At 39.2% G+C, this 23,074-nt stretch overlaps 1 protein-coding gene across 3 annotated transcripts in view; it reads left to right on the forward strand.

Moving 5' to 3' along the window:
* The window catches only part of LOC113993001 (propionyl-CoA carboxylase alpha chain, mitochondrial), a 211,046-nt gene that overhangs the window by 96,766 nt on the left and 91,206 nt on the right, over positions 1–23,074 (forward strand). For all 3 annotated transcript variants that reach the window (XM_039389393.1, XM_039389398.1, XM_039389403.1), the window contains exon 14: positions 1,903–2,005. In XM_039389393.1, coding sequence (XP_039245327.1) covers positions 1,903–2,005 — 103 coding nt within the window. The remainder of the gene's footprint in view (positions 1–1,902; positions 2,006–23,074) is intronic.

Here is a 23,074-nt window from a genome sequence, read left to right on the forward strand (position 1 = left end):
CCTACTTACTGGTGTGCCAGAATGATACCAGGAAGTGCAATGAAAACATCTTTCAGCTTGCTGCCTGCTACCTGTGCAGGAAATTCCTCTTCCTCTTCTTCAGGAACTCCTGTGTCTAACGTGCTTCCTATCAACCAGTCACCAATGTCTTGGTGACATACAGGAATTTCAGTATGAGGTGCTGAGAAATGACATTGCACCCAATAAACCATAGATAATACCTCAGATTTGTTGTTTTGACAATTGCCAGTATATTAAATGTGAAAGGTAACACTTGGCATCATTAGTATGGGAATAGGTTATTTTAAATATTTGTTTATGTGAACTTTTTGGGTAGTGATAGAGGTGAGCTAAGGTATTTGGTGAAATCTGGTTTAGGCCTTACTTGGCTTGGATCCAGGAGTAACCAAGGATAAGTATGGATCTATTTGTGTCTGATATATTTAGTGTTTCCATTTCCCCTTTTCAGGCACATTGAAAGGCACAATTTTTGGAATCTCTTTGCCTAATTAGTTTACTTGAACATGTACTTGCTTAAGTTTCAGGTGTCTAAAAATCCAACCCTCTTAAAATAATTGTTGAAATTATTAGCAAGTCAATGTATTTTCCTTGGGTTTGGGAGGTAATTTCCCCTTCTCTGGCCTCTGGAGGCCTCACAGGTGCTTCTCCCTGTTGATTCTACAGGGAACTTGAGCACTCTGTTTGGGGAGATGTGGTTCACTGGGCACCTGAATCCTCAGGAGGATGCATGTAACATAACACAGAAAGATGTGTTTCCAAGTTTTAAGACTCTGAAGGCTGCAATAAAATGGGGTTAGTAAGCTCTAAAATATACAGTAGATGAATATTATAGCAGAAATGATCCTTAGAAGAGACCTAAAGGTGATGAACTTATCCCTATCGATTACTTTCAGAAAAATCTAAACGTGTAAGAGTTGGTGTGGAAGAAAAGCTATACCAAAATAACATGTATTTGTTTGATCAGAGCTTAAATTCCACCTTCCTGTCTTCTCTTTAGGATACATGATGCTTGCTGATGGTATTATATGGTGACCACTCATCAGAAAAGTTGTAGCATACCTTTGGACACCAGTTCTTATGGCAAAAGTGGAAGAGAGGAAAAGCTAGGATAAGGAAACAGAAAACAAATATACATTTAAATAAAATAACTGAAAATTGCTTGCTTCGCTCTGAATTTCCAAGAATGAAGACTTGGGTCTCGTTTCTTGACTGCCAGAGGTGTGCTTCTTTAAGCTAAAGTTGAAAAGATTCAGGTTTCTTGTATTAGTTGATAACTGGTACAGCCACAGAATGCTGTGGGAATAGGTATTATCCTGCATGTGGTCTGTGATGATACATCATTATTTTTTCAGTATGCTTGAAGGGCTCTGTGGATAAGATACTTTAAAATGTATATTAAGTATTAAATTACTTTATTACTTGTTTGGCTAAATCTTTTGTCTGTAATTGGCTTTTAATTAAGGTTTACTGAGAATTAGAGGAAAGAAATAGTGATTACATTTTGCCCTTAAGAAGACTGCTCCATCTATCACTGTTGCTATTCTCCTGCCAACCCACTTTCTCATCTGTTTTTCATCCTGTTTGAGCTAATTCTGCAGCAAATGCTGGCTGTTTTAAAGGGCCTCCTATAACTTTATCAACATACCCAGTGTGTCAAGGCAAATCTAGAAAGAAAGTAAGAGTGTAATTTCTCCTTATATGCTGTTTGACAGAAGAAATGTATTTAGTATATTTTTTTCAAGTATGCTCTCCAACTGTGTCTATAGATTAATGGTATTTTATATCCTTCTTGACCATCCTGTGAGGCAAGTGCTTCTGGTTAAAATGGGAGAAGCATGAAATCTCTGTTAAAAATTACTCTTCTGCCTATTTCTTTTTTAGAATTCCTATTGCTAAATCAAAGAGAAGGAGCTGGGAGCTCTCTGTGCGTCTAGGAGATGGAATTTACCCAGTTGCAGTTTCAAAGGATGGCTCATCATTTTCTGTAAGTTCTGCTCATTTTCTAAGAAATTCAATGCAGTGAGTCAACGTGTATTACCCTTGACAGCTGCTAAAATTCTCTGTCTCTTTGGTGACCAAACACAGATGTTAGTAGGCATTGCTGTGAATTACAAAACAAAACTGTTAGTTAAATAGGGCTAGTGTTATAAGTTTTTTCTCTGTTCATGCCTGTGGAACACTTTTGTATCTGCTTGTTTATTAAATTAGTTTTCTAAATAATGACCTTGTTTAGTGTCTTGTTTAGAAGTAACGTCTTATGCTCCACTGTGGATATATGAGAGCAAGAAAATAAATGCAATGTCATCAAAAATTGCATTACCGTAAGCTAGTGGTTAAAAAAAAGCAAATCAAAGAACCAAGCAATTTGAATAAGTAATTGTACTGGAATGGCATTATTCAGTACCTCAGTAGTAGAACTGTACGTGGTCATAGTGAAATGCCCAGTAGAAGAGTATTAATGCAATGTTCAATAGTTCAGCTGTTCAGCAGAATAAAGCCAAGGCACAAGCTGGTTGAAGTATTGGGAAGGTAAATTTATAGAGAACTACTTTTTATGTCTGATAATGGTAAATCCACAACCAAAATGAGATTTGTTTTTTTTAAATAGGCAGTTGACTCTTGTATCTGATTTTTGGGCAAAAGGTTTCAAAAGGGCCTAAAGAAGTAAATTTTTCTTAGTCATTGGAAATCCAGGACTGTGAGGAATCCCAGAAGTCTTCTAGTTTACCTCTGATAGCTCTTTACTTTTCTTGCATGTGTTCAGTGGAGAAACTTTTCTGCAACATCTGCTCCATGACATATTTTGTAGTCATGATGTTCACACCTATGTTGCATTCAGAATAATGAGATTTCTTTGAAAAAAGGTATTTAAATATTTATTTCGTATAATGAAAACAGTATTGTCTTGGTGATTCACTTTTGCTTTACTCTACTGAGATTTAAATGTAGAAGACATAATTTTCAGTTGAAACTGGTCACCTTTTTAGGCGGTTATTTTTGCTTATGTAAGTTGAGGTCATGATAACTTAGCTTTTTTAAAAAATTGTTTCGTTGGCCTAACTGGGGCAAGAAGATGCCTAACTAATATCCTTTTTCATACTACCTGTACTTCCATCACGCTGCGTTTTACATATACTCATGATGAATGTGAGACTTTTCTTTTGGAAAGAATTCTAGGAGGTCTTGAGCAACTGTTTACTCAGTACCTGATATACAGTGTTGTTCCATGGCAGTGACACTTGCCCTACTTGTGGAGTGTTGCTTCAGAAGCAAAGGCCATGTCTGCAATGTCAGCTTTTTCCTGAATTGAGTTTATATAATGCTCCTAACAGGAATCCTGTGAACTTGGATACAACCCGTTCAAAAAACAAAACACCTGTGCCAGATGTCAGACCAGTTTAGAGTTGGATTGGCACTGGTTTGTGCCCTTCCAGGAGCAGTCATTGCCCTCGGCCTTTCCACCTTTTTGATGCAGCATTGCTGTCTAACAGCAGTCAGTTCGGAGCTGCTGCCTCCTGTGAGGGTGATACAGGGTGGCTGCTGGTCACTGTGAGTGTTGCCCAGGCCCTTGCTGCTGTGAGCTCAGAGATCTAATCCCCGTAGCTGGACCTCCCCAAACTAGGAGCTTTGTTTAGCACAGCTAATTACACAAGCATGCATCTGTGTGCATATGTGCACACGTGTTTTTTGAGAGATTTGAGTTGCATTTAGTTACCTAGGCTCTTGCTTATACTTGCTTACATAATTCAAGAGATAGATCTTTAAATTGGACTGAGGAAAGTTTACAGACAGAGGAGACCTAAGCATCCTTTTGTGCTTTTGACTCTGTGGATTGTGCAGATAACTGAACACACAAGCTCGCATATGAGTTATTCCTATGTTCCACTTCTTAGAGTTGTAAACTGCATGGAGTTTCTCAGGAGGTGTGAACTCTGAGAAGGGATGCTGAATATGTAATGCTATTACTGCTGGCTTATCATTTTAACATAGAGAAAATAGTTCTGACCTATACCACAGTCCAAACCTGTCTCTCAGTTTATGTGAACTGCTAAACATTTGTGATGTCTTGGAGCAGTATGAGAATTACAGCTGGTCTAAACCCAGTTTAACAAGCCATATATGGAGTCTGATTTCTGATCCTTTGGTTTATTATTCAAACAATAACAAATGTGAAAGTACCTTCTTGTGTCCTTGTGTCCCTGCAGGATGTTACTGCTGTTACCATCTACTGCTAGACCAGGAGGCAGGAGCACCCGTGAGGAGCTGAGCACCCCTGTCACAGATGAAGGGGTGCCTAAGCATTAGGGAGAAAGTAGGGGTGCCGGGTGGGAAGACTGCATACCCGAAGCCTGGGCCAGAGGGATTTGCACCAGCAGCTTTTACATTTTAATTCTACCCTTACCAAACCTGTAGACTTGGGGAGAGATAATTCCTTGTTTATTTGCATCTAGAAAATTCCTTAGGTGGTGAAATAAATCACAGTAGGTGGATTGCACAATAACCAGAAGTCTGTCTCACTTAAACCTCTAGGTATAGTGTATTAAAATTTGCTCCAAAGCTTGGGTTTGTAAAAAGCATACAACTGTTTTTGAATACCAGGGTTGTTTAGAGTTACACTTATTTTCATCGTTACAGGATAAATAGCAGAGGGCATGTTATTCTTTTTTAATAATTTTATTTTTGCTTGTGTTCTCCTGTGATTGTGCTGCAGACAAGAGTGTATAGTAAATACGACACTGTCAAAAATCTGAATTATTATTCAAAGCTTTACAAAGGAAAAACAACTGCCTTAAAACTTCAAAGAAGGAAAAGTCAAGACTAGGAATGAGAAATCTTGTTTCTGATCAGGTGGTATAAGACACCATCAGGAAAAAAAAGGGGGAAATTCAAAGCTTGCTTTATTAACTTTGCTGTCAGAAACACAAACCTCACTTTTTGAACTTCTGCGTTTACTTTTTGCTATTAAGTTGGTGTGATGCGGGCTCCTGCCTTTGTGAGTTGTGTCCCCTTGTGGCTTGAGACAAAGATAGCTGAATATGTGGTGCAGTTAGATAGCCCAGTAGGAGGGCCACCTTCACATTCCCCTTCAGAAGTTTACTCCTGCTGCAAACTGTGCTTTGCAGCAGCAGCATTCACATCCTGATTTACTTTGTTTACCACAGGGACTCTTCCAACAGTGACTCTTTTCTTTTTTTCTGTAACTCTTCTACTCTTGCCAGTTGAAACCTCACCACCTCACAGTGTGCAGTGCTTGGTGCTCTGTGCAGGGGGTGTGAGCAGCAGGCCTCTCCATGATTCCCGCTGTTTCGAGCGGATCATTCGTCAGCATTTCGGTCTGTGGATCATCTGTGATTTTCTACTTTTATCATGAGATTGTTAATGAATTGTGCAGTGTTAACTGCTCTTTGCTGCTCTTTATTTTTCAGAATTTTGAATTTTGTAACCATCTGTTTTTAACCATTTTATTTTTAACAAGTCCTTGATGGGGGCTGGCTTTAGGCCACTTTAGCAGCCTTGCTTTCCCAAACTGAAGGATTTAAAAAAACAAGTGGTCAGGAGTGAGCAATGCTATATTCCTGAAGCAGTGCAGACAAAAATATTAATTTTTGAGATTCCAGCAGAGGTTAAAAACTTCTGTGAATCCTAATTTGATATTTTTTCTTTTAAAATAGAAGTAGCTCTGTTTTTATTCTGAAGCCAGCAACATATAGGCTAGTACTTAAATTTGTATGAAATTTCTGTACTAGAATTTTCAGTTTGACAGTTGTTTTTGGGGATACCCTGTCAACATAACAAATGCTTTTGCAATTAGAAGAGTCTAATGACCTGACTTGAGAATTAAAGTTTAGCAACTTTCATGGGACCTGCTTGCTTGTGTACAAAGAATGTGCCAACTAAATTAATGTGAATGCAATTCTTTTTTCTTTTGTTCTATATTTTAATTGCTAGAAGAGCCTTTAAGCTATCTGCTTGTCTTACGTGCTCTTTGGAGCTCTTTGGAGGACAGACGGTCAGAATCTGGGCTTTGGTTTGTGTTCTTCATATGCTTAAAATTTTTCCTCTCATGAATTTAATTAAAGATCTTAGTATCAAGATTACTGCTGAAATAGAATTTGAAGGAAGACTACTCTCCTTTACAAGAGACTAATGCAAAACAGCAATACGCAGTGCAGAAGCATCCCACCACCAAACTGTGGAATCTTTAGGTCAGTTACCAACAGGAGTCTTTTCCATCTTGCCGTTTTCAATTGCCCGTGTGACTATCAAATGCGTCTATTTTGTGAGTTCATTGATACGAAGACTCGATTGAGTTTTGCTGATGAAGGTTGGAGTCTGTTTTTCTTTACCAAGCCTGAATGTTCTGCGGAGTACTGAAGTGTGGGAGAGACAAAAGCAAGTGGGAACCTACAAATATTGAGCAAACCTGGTAGATGAGTGGTTTCCCTGGAGCATATTAAATTGACCCTTCAAAGACATGTCAGTCACCAAGGATGGTCTGGTTCCATGTGATGGTGACATTGTTGCTTATTCATAGAATGGTTTGAGTTGGAAGGGACCTTAAAGATCATCTAGTTCCAACCCTCTTTGCAACCTGTTTTTGTTCAGTGAGGAATTTGTAGCTGCATTCTATGCAATAAATACAGTTCTTGAAAACATTTTTGCTACAATCATCCATTTTCTGATTATTTGCTATGGTATGGCGGTCTTGTCTTGAGAATTCTTTATTGCTGATTTGCATGATTTCTCTGCAAGTAGTCGTCGTTATTGTGCTTTTTCATGCTTGAAAACAATCCTTTCTGTTAGGGTTCTTCATCTCAGTAGTGGATGCATACCTTCCCAGACCACTTAGCCTCATCTTCTCATCTGCTTAGTTGACAAAGAATTTCCAGATGTTTTCAGTTATAAAGTAGCTTCTTATCATTGAAGTTGTTTTTTTTTGGGGGGGGGGGTGTGGAGAAAAAGCATAAGGTGAAATAGTTCAGAAGTTACTTTGAACACATGGAAATTTGATATATTTCCAGAGGGACCTGTATAGGTCAAATGCTGAATAAGAGGAGTAGAGAAAGCTAAATTCCTTTATTCAGATTGCTACTAGAATGGGCTACCATTTTCACAAAACCTCAGATCACATCCTAAATCCAAAGTTAAGAACAGATAAGTGTAGTACAGACATGAAATTTCTATGAAAAATTTGTGAACCTTGTTCAGTCCAGTGAGAAATTTGATTAATAAATGTTTTAATAATGATTAGGAAAAACCCAATGTTTTTCCCCTGTCTTTTTCTTGAGAAATAAATAATTTATTAGATACCTATGTAGGTGGAAAATTGACCTGTGTACCTCTTAATATTTCCAAGGGAAAATATATAGTACAAAATGAGAGCATAAAATAAAATCCAAGGCATTAATTACTGTCATCGTTTTTTGAATACATCCTGTATGATCAGTATAGAGTAGGTAAGTAGTTGTTTGAATGGTTTAATTTAGTTAACGAGTTCATGTATACCTAGTTATGGTTAAGCTTTGACTTCAAATTAAAATATAATAAACATTTAATTAGGAGAGCTTTGCTTTTATTCATTTGCTGTAAATTTCATGATTGAGGAGTAAGTGGATTTCAAAATTACTTCAGGAAAATTTTTCATTGTTTTGTACATTCTCTTCTGGGGGGGAGGAAAAAAATGCTTAAGAAGAAATACCACCCAAAAATCAAACTGAAGTATGCGAAACATCACGTGTAACAAGGAGCAGTATAATGTAAAATCAGAGCAATGATATAGGAAGTTGCTGTAAGCAAACTTAGACTACATTTAATTCCTTAAACACAAATGTGAGTGGAGCAGGATAGTAATTCAGTGCGTATTAAGTTCTGTCTTATAGTAGTCTATATAGAAGAATAACATTGCCCAGCCCAATCCCTATAAAATTAATAACCTTTTTAAAAGAATCAATAAAATACCAGTATTTTACTAGTATTTTACATTTTTGGTATGCTTCAGGCACATAATAACTAATTGGTCATATGAAAGAAATATCAGTGCTGGATTAATAGGAGTGAAAAGCAAATACCTGTAGGAATTAAAACAATAAGAGAGGCAGCCAGTTGAGATACAAATTAACATATATCCCCAGAAGCAGTAAATGCAGATTTTCTGGTTAGACTAGTTGTAAATATATATATATGTAGTTACATATGTGTTTGAATTAAAATGTATTTGTTATTCCCATGTCCAAATATTAATTTGAATGAAGAGAAAGTGTATGTGTAAAGCCACTAAGGCAGGGGGCGGATCAGTTAGATAATCCTTACAGCTCAGCTAGATAATCCTTACAGCTGTAAGCAGAAGACTTTTCCTGCCTTTTTCCATGGGGTTTACATTTTGCTTGCAGAGTAGCACACAGACTCTTCATTGCAGTACATGTGCAGAGTTCTATAGATTGTACATGTATAGAAACTACTGTTCTAGAGGTTGTGTACTTACTTTTACTCTTCTAATTCAGGTTTGAATCTGGAGCCTTTTCTGTTCGTAAGACTTGCGTGTTTTGTAATATGTCACTTTAATGCGGTATGGATAATCTGCCTCTGTGCTGAGACCATAACCCAGCATTTCCACCCTTGCAAAGCATTACCATTGTCACTGGCCATAGTAGTGCTCCTGCTTGTTGATGGACTCTGTGACTTTACAGGTCCTGCATTCCTTTTTCTGTAGTGACAGATTTCCTGGAAGGGTGGAGGGTGACCCGTCCTATCCTGATGGGGTGGGGACAGTTTCTCCTGGGAGGCAAGCACTGTGTACTTGAATCCTTCAATCTGAGGAGAGCATTGATCCCTCAGTTTTGACTGTGTGGGCAAGGGCTTTAATTGCTACGTTTCTGTGACTGCTGACATTGTGTTTTTTAAATCAAAGTGGCCTTGGCCTCAGTATCTTGTTGTGAACTCAGTGTTTCTGGTATGAATTTCCACTGTGCTGCATTGAGTGTCTCGGAGAATTTAGATGCTGGGAGATGTTAGATAAGATAGAAGTAAAAATGCTTAGATAAATATTAAATATATATTATTTGTTTGTACTTGTGTTAGGTGTGCTTGTGCACTAAGCAAAGAGAGGCAGAGCATATCTGGATTGTACAGGTTTAACAATAAGTATATGATGGTACATATTTGATTTGTAAAGAGAGATTGTCGGTGTGGGTTTCTATGTCTCAAATTAATTTATTTACACAGTACTCCATAAGCATATAGAAAAAATACCTTCAAGGTTGGGAATTAAAAATTACATGAGAAGTAATGCATTCATTTTGTAGCTTTAAATATGCTCTCCCCTCTATGTCAGGGCAGTGAATAGCTTGGTCATAGTAGTTTTTTGAGATTTGTCGTTCTGCTACAAAACTCACAGAAACATAAGGTCTGGCACTAGTATGTAGCCTACAAGAAATTTTTAAAAAGAAAATGAAATGAAAGGTCTGAAATGCTAAAATGCAAAATATTTTAAAAGTGGGCGCGGTCAGTTTGGATGTTTATTTTCCTTGTGTAAGAATCAGACCTCATTGTTTTAAAAGATAGAAAGTTAGAAGGCAGAGAAGGGGCTAGGTTTTTACAATGACTAATTCTAAATTACCTCATGAAAAGTTTTGCCCCCACATGTGGCTTCATAGGATGAATTCCTGTGTTATGAAAATGGAGACTATGTTCTGCCATGGGTCATGATCCAAGTTCCAGGATTTCCAGTGAACAGTGAACAGAAATATAAATTAAATCTCTAACAATACAGAGCAATAACATACAATTTTCTTTCTTCAAAAAGTCTTGTTTCTGGCATAACAGCATTAAATGTTTCCTGCTATCCTTCCAGTCCTCCGGTGGTCTTCTGGTGTAAGACTGAAAACTCCTTGAGGCACAGCTGTTGCTTCAATTCATGTGTGTGCCACACTTGAGAAGCTGCACCACAGTACTCATATAATGATTTTTTAGTTTCTAAAACCAGTGCTTATGTGAACATCACTTATGTGCTTCTCTTTACCATTGGTTTTGCATCTCACAAAAAAATAAAAACCCAACCAACTCCTTCCTGCCTCTAAAAGCCCTTCCAGGTTCCCAACCCCTTTCCCCAAATTTTGTATAATGAATAGATTAAAAAATGTGAGCTCCTCCTTTGGAGGAGCCAAAACTATTGTTTGGCAGTAGCAATAGTTACATTTAAAAGAATGCTAAAATAAGAGCCTGGCTTATTACCTCAAAAGCTGTAGTTAACTCTGCAGCTCCTGGATGGTGCTTCATCTTTAATTCTGTTCTCTAAGCAAATCTCAGCACATTTAATATTCAATATAAGACTCTACTTTGGGATCTCATGATGCTTTGACATCAGGGGGAACTATAAGGTCGTTGCTGCTTTGAATTGCTTTCTTAGCTCTAAATTTCTTTGCCACTTTTTTCCCTCCATTTACTTTAATTTTTAAGTAAGCCAGACTGTTAACATTACTTAAATGTAGCTTTTTTATGGCTTATGAAAAATAATGCTGCTGTAGTGGATAGATGTGCGTCAGCTGTGACTAAATGTTTTGATGTAGTCTTCTCAAAAGATAGACTAGAAGAGCTTTCCTTTGAAATATATGAAGCAGTTTTAGACACAGCTTCTCAGATGGATCTAATTAGTCTTTCATACAGACTGGATGTCCGTTTGTTGCAGCTGAATTCTCATTTCATTCACCCATAACTAGAAACACCTCGCTTCAAAGGTGTTTCTTCAAAGAAAGAAGGGTTTAGGGTTCCATGTTTTACTGCTTTTTGATGTTAGTTTCCCTTTAACTGAGAAGACCTTATGTTTATACAACTGTTATTATTAAGAAAACATAGCTTTGTTCATGAGAGTTCATTCAGTATCAGTGTTGGCTATTGGTAGAAGTCAGAGATCTGTGGAATAGATCTTGCTATACGAGACTAGTGGTACAGCTGTATGTCTGGCTATTAAGCTCATTGTAACAAAGATTTGAATGCAAGCAGGATGTTCTAATAAAACCAGGGAACCTGGGTTGTGGGAGGATGAAAATTAAGATTAGAAATACAAATGATTAGGCCCACCAATGGATAGCAGTCCTATTTGTTATTTATATACAATAGTCACTCAAGAGACATTGTGCTGTTCCCCGTTTGGGATACATGTACATGGCACAGTTTAGTACAGCACAAAGGAACCTATGCTAACTAACCTAGTTTGGGCAGTGCTGTGTTAATGCAGCTGTACTGCTCCTAATTGTAATAACTTGCTTAGAGGTGGCTCATGCAACTCCACGTAACAGTGCATTGTGCCCTGTTGTGACACCTCTACAATAAAGGATATCATTAAAGCTGTAGTGGTAAGTGTCAGATTAATCACTGAAATATCCACGGTATGATACTTGGATACAGCTATGATTGATGTTTATGGAAAATGAGTGGAAGGAAGGCAAGATGCTCTGCCTGTGTCTATCCCCCACTGGCTGCTTTGCAGCCAAGATGTCACTTAGACTAAGGGGAGTTTGCAGAGACAGGCTCGTGGTGTTGGCTTTACTTCTCTGCTCTCCAGCAATGTAGCTGAGTTGGTTTTGCCTCTGGCAGTTGCCAGTTGCCTTTTGTCTTCCCTGTGGAAGGAAGGGCAGGCCAGCCCAACTGCCTCAGATGGTGGCACTCAGGACATGTTGATAAGAGTGTGATATGGTGGGCCATAAGCAGTCTCACATTAGTGGAACTGGCTGGTCTGCGGGATTGTCTCTTGGGTCCTCATCACTTGTCCACATCAGTACCTCCAGCACACTTTTGTGTCTGCTAGGAAACTCTTAGTGCAGTACTTCTTCCTGCCCCTAGTCTTACCCAGTCATATCCTCCAATTACCTCTCACTGTCACCTTCTTTTTTTAAAATCATATCTTTGTCCATGGTGGCATCACATTCCCTATTTGTCCTGCCAGAAAGCAGGACTGGGTCTGCCATGTATTTACTCACAGGTTGACCAGTCCAGCTGCTGGCTGACAACCAAATTGTCCTTGTCTGTCCAAGAGCTGAATGGGAGCACTCATTTTGTTGTCTGTGCAGCTTTTCATCTTCATAAAACTTAAAGGGATTTTAATATGTTTGGTTAATACTGACCAGTTAGTGGGTTCAGAAGTTGCATATGTGGTGTGGATTTAGAGGAAGGACTTGCAAATAGTACATTTTGTTAACTTCTTTTTTTCTTTCAAGATCAGGCTAAAAGTAATGTTACCGAAAGGGATAAGAAGAGAATAAGGCTATCCTGGATGCAGGAGGAGGGAAATTAGTTTAAATTATTAATAATAAATTGCATCACTGTCTGTGGCTTATAGAGAAGAAAAAAGGAATATGACTTAAGTAGTCATAATCTATTGCCAATGGTATATTTCATGTTCCAGAGAAAAATCTATAGATCTCAAGGACATACAATAAATTGAAATCAACTGGAAACCAAAATAGACCTATAGCTCCATAATTCTAGAATTATTTCAGGTAATGTATGCACCAGTGCAGTGGGCTGACCTTGGCTGGATGCCAGGTATCCACCAAGCTGCCCTATCACTCCCCCTTCTCAGCTGGACAGGGGAGGGAGAATAAGATGGAAAGCAACTTGTAGGTTGAGATAAGTCAGTTTACTAAAGCAAACACAAAAGGTTGTGCACCTGCAAGCAAAGGAAAAACCAAAGATTTTATTCTCTACTTCCCATCAGTAAGTGATGTCCAGCCACTGCCTGGAAGTTTCCGTTCTTAAAAGGTTGCCAAGCATTCAAAAGCTGTGCTTTCTGCCTCTTTGCTTCTTTTTGCTCACTGCTACTAATGTGCCATTTTTCAGGTCCTACCTCTTCTGAGTTTGGCTTTGTTCTGGTTTCATTCTTCTGGCTAGTCCTAGTTTCCACTCCACAGACATCTTGCCTGGTCCATGCTTACTGTCTAGCCTTTCTGAGTCTCCCCTTTGGACTCCCACATCACTTAGGAACCAACCTTGGTTCTTTTCTACAGTACCTTCTCCTATGTAGCTGTGCCCCGCTCCACAGGCCCCCAGGCTTTCATCCATGTATTGGTCCTCATTTCCATTTTCCTTTCCCAGGGCCTAAGTGTCGGTTTTGCTTGTGCCATTTCTTCTACTTTACAATTTGTCTAGTTAGCTCTTCTTCTAAGATCTCACTCTTCAGGTAGTTCTCACTTTACCTTCATCCTGTACTTTCAGCCCCTTGTTGCTTGCACAATCAGTACATGCTTCCATCTCTTTCATTCTCTGAGTTAAGTTTCATATGTTTCTGTTACTACTTCAGTTTCCTTTCTCCATTTTCAGTCTTCTTGCTCAGTGAGTCCTCCCCACCTTCTTGCTCCAAATTTTCCTCTTCATCTTTTCTGCACCCTGACACTTCCAATCTTTGTCCCAGTCTTCTTTTTCCAGTCACAGTGCCCTTGGTGCCCTTGTTGCTTGTTTATGCCGCTTCTTCTTTTAGTGCTGAGCCCTAGCAGGTGTAAGCATTGAAATATCGGAGGTGACAATCTTACTAGGTTTACCTGGTGTTCTGCAATCCAAACCCACAATTTCAGGGGGAAGCTGTGTTCACCCCTGGCTGGTATATGTTGAGTAGAAGGAAGAGTCTTTCAGAACCATAGTCATGAAGTGTAGCGATCTGCAGATATAGATAGGATTTGCTTTTTGAAATGCAAAGAACTCATCCAAAGTTTTATGCAGCTTTTAAGAGAATGGTAGAGGTGCATTTCTACAATTTTACTTCCCAGGCAGATTTTCAAGCCTCTGTTCCATATCATAAAGGAGATATGTCAGCCTTTCATAGAAAAGTCAATAAAATTTAGTAATGTGGCCAAAAACGTATTCTGGTTCTATGTCAGATATGGCTGCATATTTCTCTGAAGTCACTTCTGAATGACTGTAGAGCCTAAATAGAGTCCATCTGAGTTGTAAGAAACTGAAAATGCAGTGTGATGATGGGAGGAGTTAGACAGTTTTGGCACTAAGGCTCTTCCCTTCCCCCTCATGCTGTAGCTCTGTGTCCCAGACCCATGCCTTTGGCAGGCTCTTCCTCTGCTCCTCCCATGCTCCTGTCTTCATTCCAACCTTGTCTTTCTGTTGTGACTGCCCTCTTGTTTCCACCACCTAACCTCTATCAGCTGTTTCCTTTATTGCTGTAATTGCTGTGTATTTTCACACCGTGACCTCTTTGTCAGTGTTGGAGCAGCCCAGCTGTTTGACGGTAACAGACTAGTTTGCATGCACAGTTTATCTTGTTTTAATTTAATATTTTCTTCTAGCTGATAGGGGAGGAGGGAAATAGTTTAATGAAAAGGGTGTATGGTGAGCTTTGCACAGTGTTAATTTATAACAAACATAATTTTGTGTAACTCAGGGGTCTTTTGTATTAGTTTTATCATCTAAACGGTGAAAGGGAAACTACATTGATCGCCAGTCAACATAATAGAAACACAAAATGGTATAGGTTGGAAAGTGCCTTTAAAGATCTAGTTCCGCACACAGATATAAACCCACGCCCGCCATGGGCAAGGACACCTTCCACTAGATCAGGTTGCTCAAAGCCCCATCCAACCTAACCTTGAACATTTAATATACAATAAGCAAGAATGAAGACTGATTTTACTGTTTAAAGATAAGAGCAATAAATGAAGAGAAGGATAGCGAGAGATAGTATATCCAGACTTCAGGAAACTGGAAGCGTGGGCCTCCTTTGTTCAACAGTTGAACAGACCAAGAACAAAACCAGCCAGAATAGGATGCCTCTGAAAAAGACAGCAGCAACTCCTAAGATAAAAAAGAGAAATAGATCCCCTCCCTTACACAGCTAATGGATTTTTCCTGTCCTTTGCAAAGGAAAACTCACCCGAAATAGGTGAGTTAATGGAAGTAGAGGGGAAGGGGCCAAGGGAATGGTCACTGTCAGTCACAATGAATTTGTCAGTCTATGCAGCCACAGTCTATGGTGAGATCAAGTCACGTTGGCCCATCATGTGGGCTACATCTGCAATCCAGAGTGAACCATTGGTGATTTAGAGTTGCTCTGGCTGACCATGTGGAGTACGAATATTCATTTCTTGTTTTATTTTAGTTTATGTCATAAATCCCAACTCACAAGATGTGGCTTTGCTTTGTAAAAATGTGCTTGAAACAACTCAAGTACTAGGTGGCCAAAAGAATGAATGCTTTTAGGGGTATTACAGAGTGGGATCCTCTGAATCTGTTGAACAATTCAGATTCCCAGCAGAAGTGGGTTCGATAGCTAAGGGTGTGTTCAATGTTGCATGCAACTCTGGCATTTTTCAGTCATTTGGGGCTATTAATCTGCTTTCCTAAATCTGCCTGACTCTTTCTGTGGATATGTGCTGGTTTTTTTTTTATTTTTTTATTCTCTAGCTGGAATTTTTTAATGGTCTCCATTAGTTTATCATTTTAGCAAGTTTACTTCTGGTACAGTTAGCTGGAGTGATTAACAGATGAAATGACTTCAGAGTATAAATTCTCATTTGGTCTTTGAGGTTATATTTCATCTCTGTTGTATGCCTTACTAATTACCAGCATATTTCAGTACTTAAAATTAGAATTTTAAAGTATTATTCATCTTCTCTACATCAGAATTAAAAACAACATGGGCTGACATGTTGTATTAGTTCTTCAAAATCTGATAATGTTGTATTTTCTCTTTCATTTAAACTTAATTATCTTTTAAAAATATTAAAACAAGAATTCTTTTGTGCCACATGATATAGTTTGGTTGGTTTTTTTCAATTAAACTATCATCAGTTAGTTTGTTTTGTTTTTCTTTTTTCTCTCTTCTTTTTAATACAACACTAACCTGTATTGTATCTGCACTGGAACATAGCAGTTTATCTCTGAATCTTTATCAGTGGTTCCTGTCGTTGGTACCAGTACTGAAAAAAAGCTTAATACAAATTTTGAAATTTTGTCTTATCCCCAAGAAATGTCTAAAGAGTAAATAAAAAAGCACAAGTAACTTTTGGAACAATAAGATTTAGATACAGCTTCATGACTTCAGATAATCTCAGAGTATATGTTACTGTGTTAAATTTTTTTCTTGTTAAGTAATGGCATTAAAACCCAATCTGTGCAAAGCACGTAGAAGATTAATTAACATTGGGAAGAAAAGAGATGTCTGAGCCTTTCACCTGTAAGGTACTCTTTATCTCCAGCTGAGTTTGCCAGCCTTTAATGCTATTTGTCATCTTCCTCAACAGGTATCTTGATATTTTTTCCACACTGCCTGTTATACTTTGACTCCCTTAATACCAATAAGATGTATTAGAATGTTATCCTCTCCCGGTGAAGACTTTAAATATTCGTTTGGCTTAAAAGAAATAAAAATACATTCATTTAACTGATTTATACAGATGTGGGCTATTGACAGTGTAGGTATCAGAACTAACACAATGAAGTGGCTTATTGGGATCATGGAAAGCGCTAAAATTCTTGTGCTGTTACTGAATTTTCATGGTACATGCAACTTGGTAATTTTGTTATCCATTTTACTGGAAATAGGTGATCAGTGGTTTTAATTGCATGAGAAAGTATTTAAATGTTCTTTTAATTGGTCATTACTTGCTGATTGGTAAAAGGATTCTAATGACACTAAAGGGTCTCTTCTCACTGAGGAACTGCTGATTGTCTGGCACTGGTAACTTCATGGATCAGAAGCATGTTTGTCTTGCAGGAAAAACCTGACCAAAGTTTTTCTCCACAAAAATAAATGGTTTTTTTCTGTGAAAGTGCTTCAACATGCAACGTGTTGTAGAAGCTGTACAATTCATTGTGGAAAAGTATATAAAATTATTTCTTTAGTTAAAGCACACCTGAGTTACCATCTTTTTTATTTCTCCCTGGATTCCTGAGTGACCATGGAAAAGTCAATTATAACATTTTAAATTCCTTGTAGGGGTTGTACTTTGCTGTCTCTGTGCCAAACATGAGATCTGTCCTCATCACTGAAGGAGCTTGTCTGGTGACTGGTGTCTGTCTGCCTAATGTCAGCATCCACACATCTGTATGTGTATAAAAGCAAAGATCCTGTTGAGTGTGAAGAGCGAGTTGCACGCGACACCCCCTACTCTGGTCTGGCTTGAGTTCAGGTAGCAGGAAGAAATAGGTTCTGTCAAAGTAAGTGAAAGTTGGAAATTCCTTTTTCTCTTCGAGCTCTCTTAGTAGTGAGTTTATTGGAGATTCTTTTCATCATCTAGGGCTGAAACCATAGTCAGTGTGTAACAAGAGCTGCCAGCTTTTTATGTTAGGGATGCTGGCAGCCCTATGAAGAGATCATGGTTCAAGCTGGGTCAGAAAGGCAGCTTTATCTGATTTGGGTTGAAGGATACCACACTGTCATTATCAAGTCTCAGAAACCACTTCTGTGGAAAAGTGTGCTCTTAACATGATCAGCAACACAGCAGCATCTATGTAAATGGCACAGTTGTCATTTCAAGAAAAGACAAAGGATACCTTCTCAAGGAGAGAAGTCTCTGACTATGAACTATTCACACCAGAAGCTGACAAATGGATTCTGCACTGAGAAGCTGAATTAAAGGGACTGGAACAGTGTTGTGGCTGCATTCAGGCAAATCTTAAACCTTTGGAAGCTTGACAAGGGAGAAGGTGTTTTGTTTTCAGGGGGATGGGGGACTGGCAGATTCCTTCTTTGCAAGTGTTCATGTAACTGTCGTAGTTAGTCTTGGCTGTCAAAATAAAAGAAATCTGTTTTATTTTTAATAAGTCTGGGAAATGGAGTAAAGATATACTCTTTGGCAGTAGGGGCACTGTCTCTTATTATACCTGTAATTGTTGTAATTCTGGCAACAACTTGTAAGACCTTCAAATATTTTCTCCTAAAACTGCTACTATGATTTTGTGATTGTCTAAACGTAAAGTGAAACTAATTTAGCATAGCTTGTGTCCCAGCAGACACCTGTTGATTTAAGTCTCAATTCAACTGTGTTTGGCTGCACTGGTCCTACAATGAACAAACAGAATAAAATGTATATTTCATTTTTAGGGCTATAATAAGGATGCACTGCAAGGGAGAAAAAGCATCAATAAATAGATGTAGAATCATAACTATTTGGAATCATATGAAAGGACTGATTAATTCCAAGTAGTCCCCATTTCCTTGCACCTCGAAGTCCCAACAACAGATCAAGTAAAAGCGCTTAAACCAGGGTTCCTATTGATATGACTCCATCTTGACATCATTCTCCACAACTAGGTTAACTAGGTGAATAAAGTACTTCAAACCTCTCTTTTCTGTCTAGTTGAACTGCTTTATTCAGTATTTCCCAGCTTCTGAAGACATAAGATTCCTTTCTACATAACATAATGGTAAGGAGGATTTTGCAATTTTGAACTTTATTAACTGAATTAACGCCTTCAGCAAGAGTAGAGATACAGAATGTGTGTCCTTACTGAAAGTATATTCAGTTTTTATCACTTATAGGACAGTTCTGCTGTCTTTTGTCTGGAAACAAAATGTGTGAAGATGAAAAAATTGGCATATATTTGATACGAAATGTAATACTAATGTACCTATATTGTGATTTCTCTTTTCTAAGTAGCAAGTAGTGTAATGGCTTGGTACCTTGAAAGAATTGCAGAATTTGAAAAGAGAGATCCTTCCTTTGTTTTACATTATCTGGCTGCTCAGAGGAAAAGTGTATGAAAAGTTTCCATTGTGAGGTAGCTGGAATTCTTTCTGTCAGAAAATATCAGTGCCCAGGACCTCACTCCTAATGGCATCAAAGCTAATTCAACCCGAACAATCACCACTTCATGTGTAGGAAGATAGTAGATTTCTGTAAAGAGATGTGCAAAAATACAAAAATGATCAAATATTAAAATTATTAACAAACAAAGACCTGTAAACTAAATGTAATAATTGGCATCTTCTTGGACAGAAAGTTCACCAAGCTCCAGGTATTTTGAGAGATTCTTTGCATTAATTCTGAACATGAATTTTTCCCAGTCCTACTTGCCATTACTGTCATTAGACACCACCTTTGTTGTGGTTATAACAAGGAAACTCCCCACAGCGAAGATCAATGTATAGCTAGGTGATTACATTTTATATATATCTTTACAAGCTTTGATTATTTTGTAGTCAACTAATGTTATAATGCAAAATAGAAGTCTTCCATAACTTCAAAAAAATCTCATATTTTAAGCTATTTTTATGGAAAAAGTAGAGATCATTCATTGCTGAGAACAGAAGTTAACAGTAAATCCAAATGATGGATGTTCCAGCTCATGGGGTCTATTGTTGCAGAATGAGCTTGTCTGAATTCAGTTTTCCTAGAACTATTATTCAGGAATGCACCAAATTTTTTTTTAGATGGCTGAGAAGATAAATACATGAAATGTACCTGTTTTGCTTTATTGTGTCATCATTATGTAGTTATAAAATTTCAGTTTCATTATGCATTTAGGGCGTTGACAGCTGGTCTTGTTGTTTGTTCTGGGTATTTTGACCTTTCCTAGACACTTCACCTGTGAACTGTCAAAGGTGTCTATGTGTGTCAGATTTCAGAGCTGGCAGTAATAAATATGATTGCTTTGAAAATTGGCGTAGATAGCTAGACAGAAAGGTTTTGTTTCCTGGGTCATTTTAAGAGCAGAAAAAATAGGCTTTTTTGTCAACTTCAGTTGTCTGTGCTGAAGAATTTTTACTGCTAGTTATTGTTTCTTAAGTATCCCTGAGCTTACTGATTATTATTTTCTCCTCTACCATTATTGAGTAGAAAGAAAATAGACATTATTTCAATGTACCCATTAAAGTTACTTTCTTCTGCTTCTCCAGTCCTTCTGCAAAGCGTTTTTGTTAGACCTGCAAAACTCTGGACCAGAGGTTAGACAACAACTGTGTTGTGGCCGGTTTTATCTTACCGAATGGTGCAATTGCCAAGTCATCGTGTTGTACAGGAGGATGTGAAGTGTTCATGTTGTAGGGAGAGCTTAATTTTTGGGTTAGGAGAGGTGATGTGTATGGCTAAGGGCAAAGTCTCTGCTTTCATGAAAATAACCCTAGCAGGTAAGAGAAGGTGAGGAGACCTGAAACCTGTCTTTTGGGTATTTTCCCCTTAGTGAAATATTTTTCAGTTTTCCTTAAGGAAGGAGTGTTTGACTGTCCCTAGCCAGTAGCTGGGGCAGGGGGAGGATGGTTGAGCTTAGTTTTCTAAACTTGTCCAATATTGCCTTAATCCCTGTCTTCCAGGGGCTCGGGTAAAGGACATTACTGGAAAACTCTCCAGTCTTAATAATGTACTCTGATTACTATTCACTGCTGGCTGTTCAAACTGGCATTGATGAAATAACAAAGAAAAATCCAAGGGCAATCAAAAGAGACTTCAGGGCCCTGGGATGATTGGTAGAGGGATCAGGAGCATAGGTAGTAATTTCTTTTATCCTTTCAGTAACAAGGGATAATATTGATAAGAATAGGCAGATCCATCAGGGCAATGAGTGGCTCTGAGGTTGGTGTAATCAGAAAAATTTCGAGTTTTTTGGCCATGGGATGATCTACTCAACACTCGGTCTACTGACACCTGATGGGGGATGCACCTATCTCAGAGGGGAAACACAGTTCTAGCACAGGAGCCAGTGGGGCTCATCGATAGAGCTTTAAACTAGCTTGAAAAGGGGAAAGGGACAAAATCAGGCTCACCAGTGATGAGCAATGGGATGGTGTGCCAGAACTTGAAGAAATGAGCACTAATGGGGTTCCTCAAACTGATTCACAAGGTATTTGCTACAGTGTTACACTTGAAATGTTTCTACATTAGTGCCTGCAGCATGAGGAACAAACAAGCTCCAAGCTTTGGCCCAGTCCCAGAGATGTGACATCACTGGCATAAGTGAAACCTGGTGGGATGACACCTGTGACTGGAATGCCGTGTTGGACGATTATGGGCTCTTAAGGAGGGATAGGCAGGGCAGAAGAGGCAAAGGGGTGTCAATGTGTGTAATAGAAGGATTAGAACATATGGAGCTCACCGTTGGCACTGGCACAGTTGAGGGCCTCTGGGTAAGAATCAAGGGGCAAACAAATAATGCAGATGTCATGGGAGTCTGCTATAGACTGCTACAGACACAGGACGATGATGCCAGTGAATTATTCTTTGATGAACTAGGGAGCACTTCCAAATCAACTCCCCTTGTCCTTGGGGACTTCAAATTGCCAGAAATTAACTGGGAGCATACACAACGGGTACAACCTGGACCAGAAGATTCCTAAAAGAGCTGGATGACAACTTCAGGGAACAGGTCCTGAGGGAGATGACTTGGAAATATGTTCTCCTTGATCTGCTGCTTGTCAACAGAGTGGATCTTTTGAGTGAAGTGGAGTTTGCTGGCTGTTTTGGCCACAGTAACCACGAAGTGATCAAGTTTAAAATCTCCGTTGAACAGAAGGAAAAGTACCAGCAAAACCTCAACTCTGGACATGAGAAGACTTCAGGCTGATGAGGGAATTAGTAAGTAAGGTTCCCTGGGAAAATGTTTTTTGCAGGTGCTGGGGTCCATCAGTGCTGGTCACTCTGCAAACATCACCTCCTAAGGGCACAGGAGCAGGCATTTCCCAGATGTCAGAAGTCAAGCAGGTGAGGCAGAAGGCCAGGTTGGCTGAACAGGGATCTTCTCTTGGACGTAAGGCAAAAAAGGAATGCGTATGCCCAGGGGAAGCAAGATCAAGTGGCATGGGAAGAATTCAGAGATGCTGCTTGCCACTGTAGGGAGAAAATTCATGCGGCCAAAGCTCAACTGGAGTTGAAGCTGCCAGAAATGTGGGGGGCAGTAAAAGGAATTGTTTCAAATACATTAATGGCAATAGAAAGTGTAAAAATAACATTGACCCTTTACAGGATGAGGATGGTCACCTCACAAACAGGGTCAGAGACAAGGCAGAGGTGTTTAACACTTTCCTTGCGTCTGTCTTCAACATGGATGACAGGCCAAAGGGGTCTAAGTGCCCTCAGCTTGGAGGACCATGATGGTGAGAATGATCAACTCCCAGTCAACCCTGAAACTGTGTGGGATCTGCTGTTTCAGCTGGATCCCTACAAATCTGTGGGGCCTGATGGGATTCATCTCAAAATCCTCAAAGAGCTGCTGATGTCATTGTAAAACTTCTCTCCATGATTTTTGAGCAGTCTTGGGAATCTGGAGAGGTCCCAGCTGACTGGAAGCTGGTGAACGTTGTCCTGATCTTGAAGGACAAGGAGGAGGACCCTGGAAACTACAGGCCTGTCAGTCTCACTTCAGTGCCTGGTAAAGTTATGGAGAAGATTATTCTGGGAATTAAGACAACACAGTCACTGGTCAGAGCCAGCACGGCTTCATGAGAGGAAAGTCCTGCTTATCCAACCTCATTTCCTTTTATGACAAGGTAACCCACCTAGCTGATCAAGGGAAGGAAGCCAGCTGATACTATCTTTCTAGATTTCAGTAAAATTTTCAATACTGTCTCTCACAGGACCCATCTGGACAAAATGTCCAACCCACAGCTGGAAAAACACATCATGTGGTGGGTGACAGTTGGCTCACAGGTTGAGCACAGAGGGTAATAGTGAATGTGGTAACATCAGACTGGTGACCTGTCACTAGTGGGGTTCCACAGGGCTCCATCTTAGGCCCTGTGCTCTTCGACATCTTCATAAATGACTGGGACACAAGACTGGAAGCGATACTAAGCAAGTTTGCAGATGACAAAACTGGGAGGAGCTGTTGACTCCCTCAAAGGCAGGGAGGCCCTGCAGAGAGACCTCAAAAAATTAGAGGACTGGACAATCACCAACCATGCAGAAGTTCATCTGCACCTGGGATGGGGCAACCCTGGATGCAGACTGAAGAATGAGGTGTTGGAAACCAGTGCCACGGAACGGCACCTGAGGGTTGTGGTTGATAGCAAGTTGAATATGAGTCAGAAGGGCCAGCATCAGGCAAAGCATCACCAGCTGGTTGAGGGAGGGGATTGTCCTGCTCTACTCTGCACTGTTGTGGCCTCACCTTGAATATTGTG

This window comes from Pipra filicauda, unplaced genomic scaffold (genome assembly GCF_003945595.2).
Source record: "Pipra filicauda isolate LSUMZ 115617 unplaced genomic scaffold, ASM394559v2 scaffold125_size2111803_pilon, whole genome shotgun sequence".
Classification (NCBI taxonomy): Eukaryota; Metazoa; Chordata; class Aves; order Passeriformes; family Pipridae; genus Pipra; species Pipra filicauda.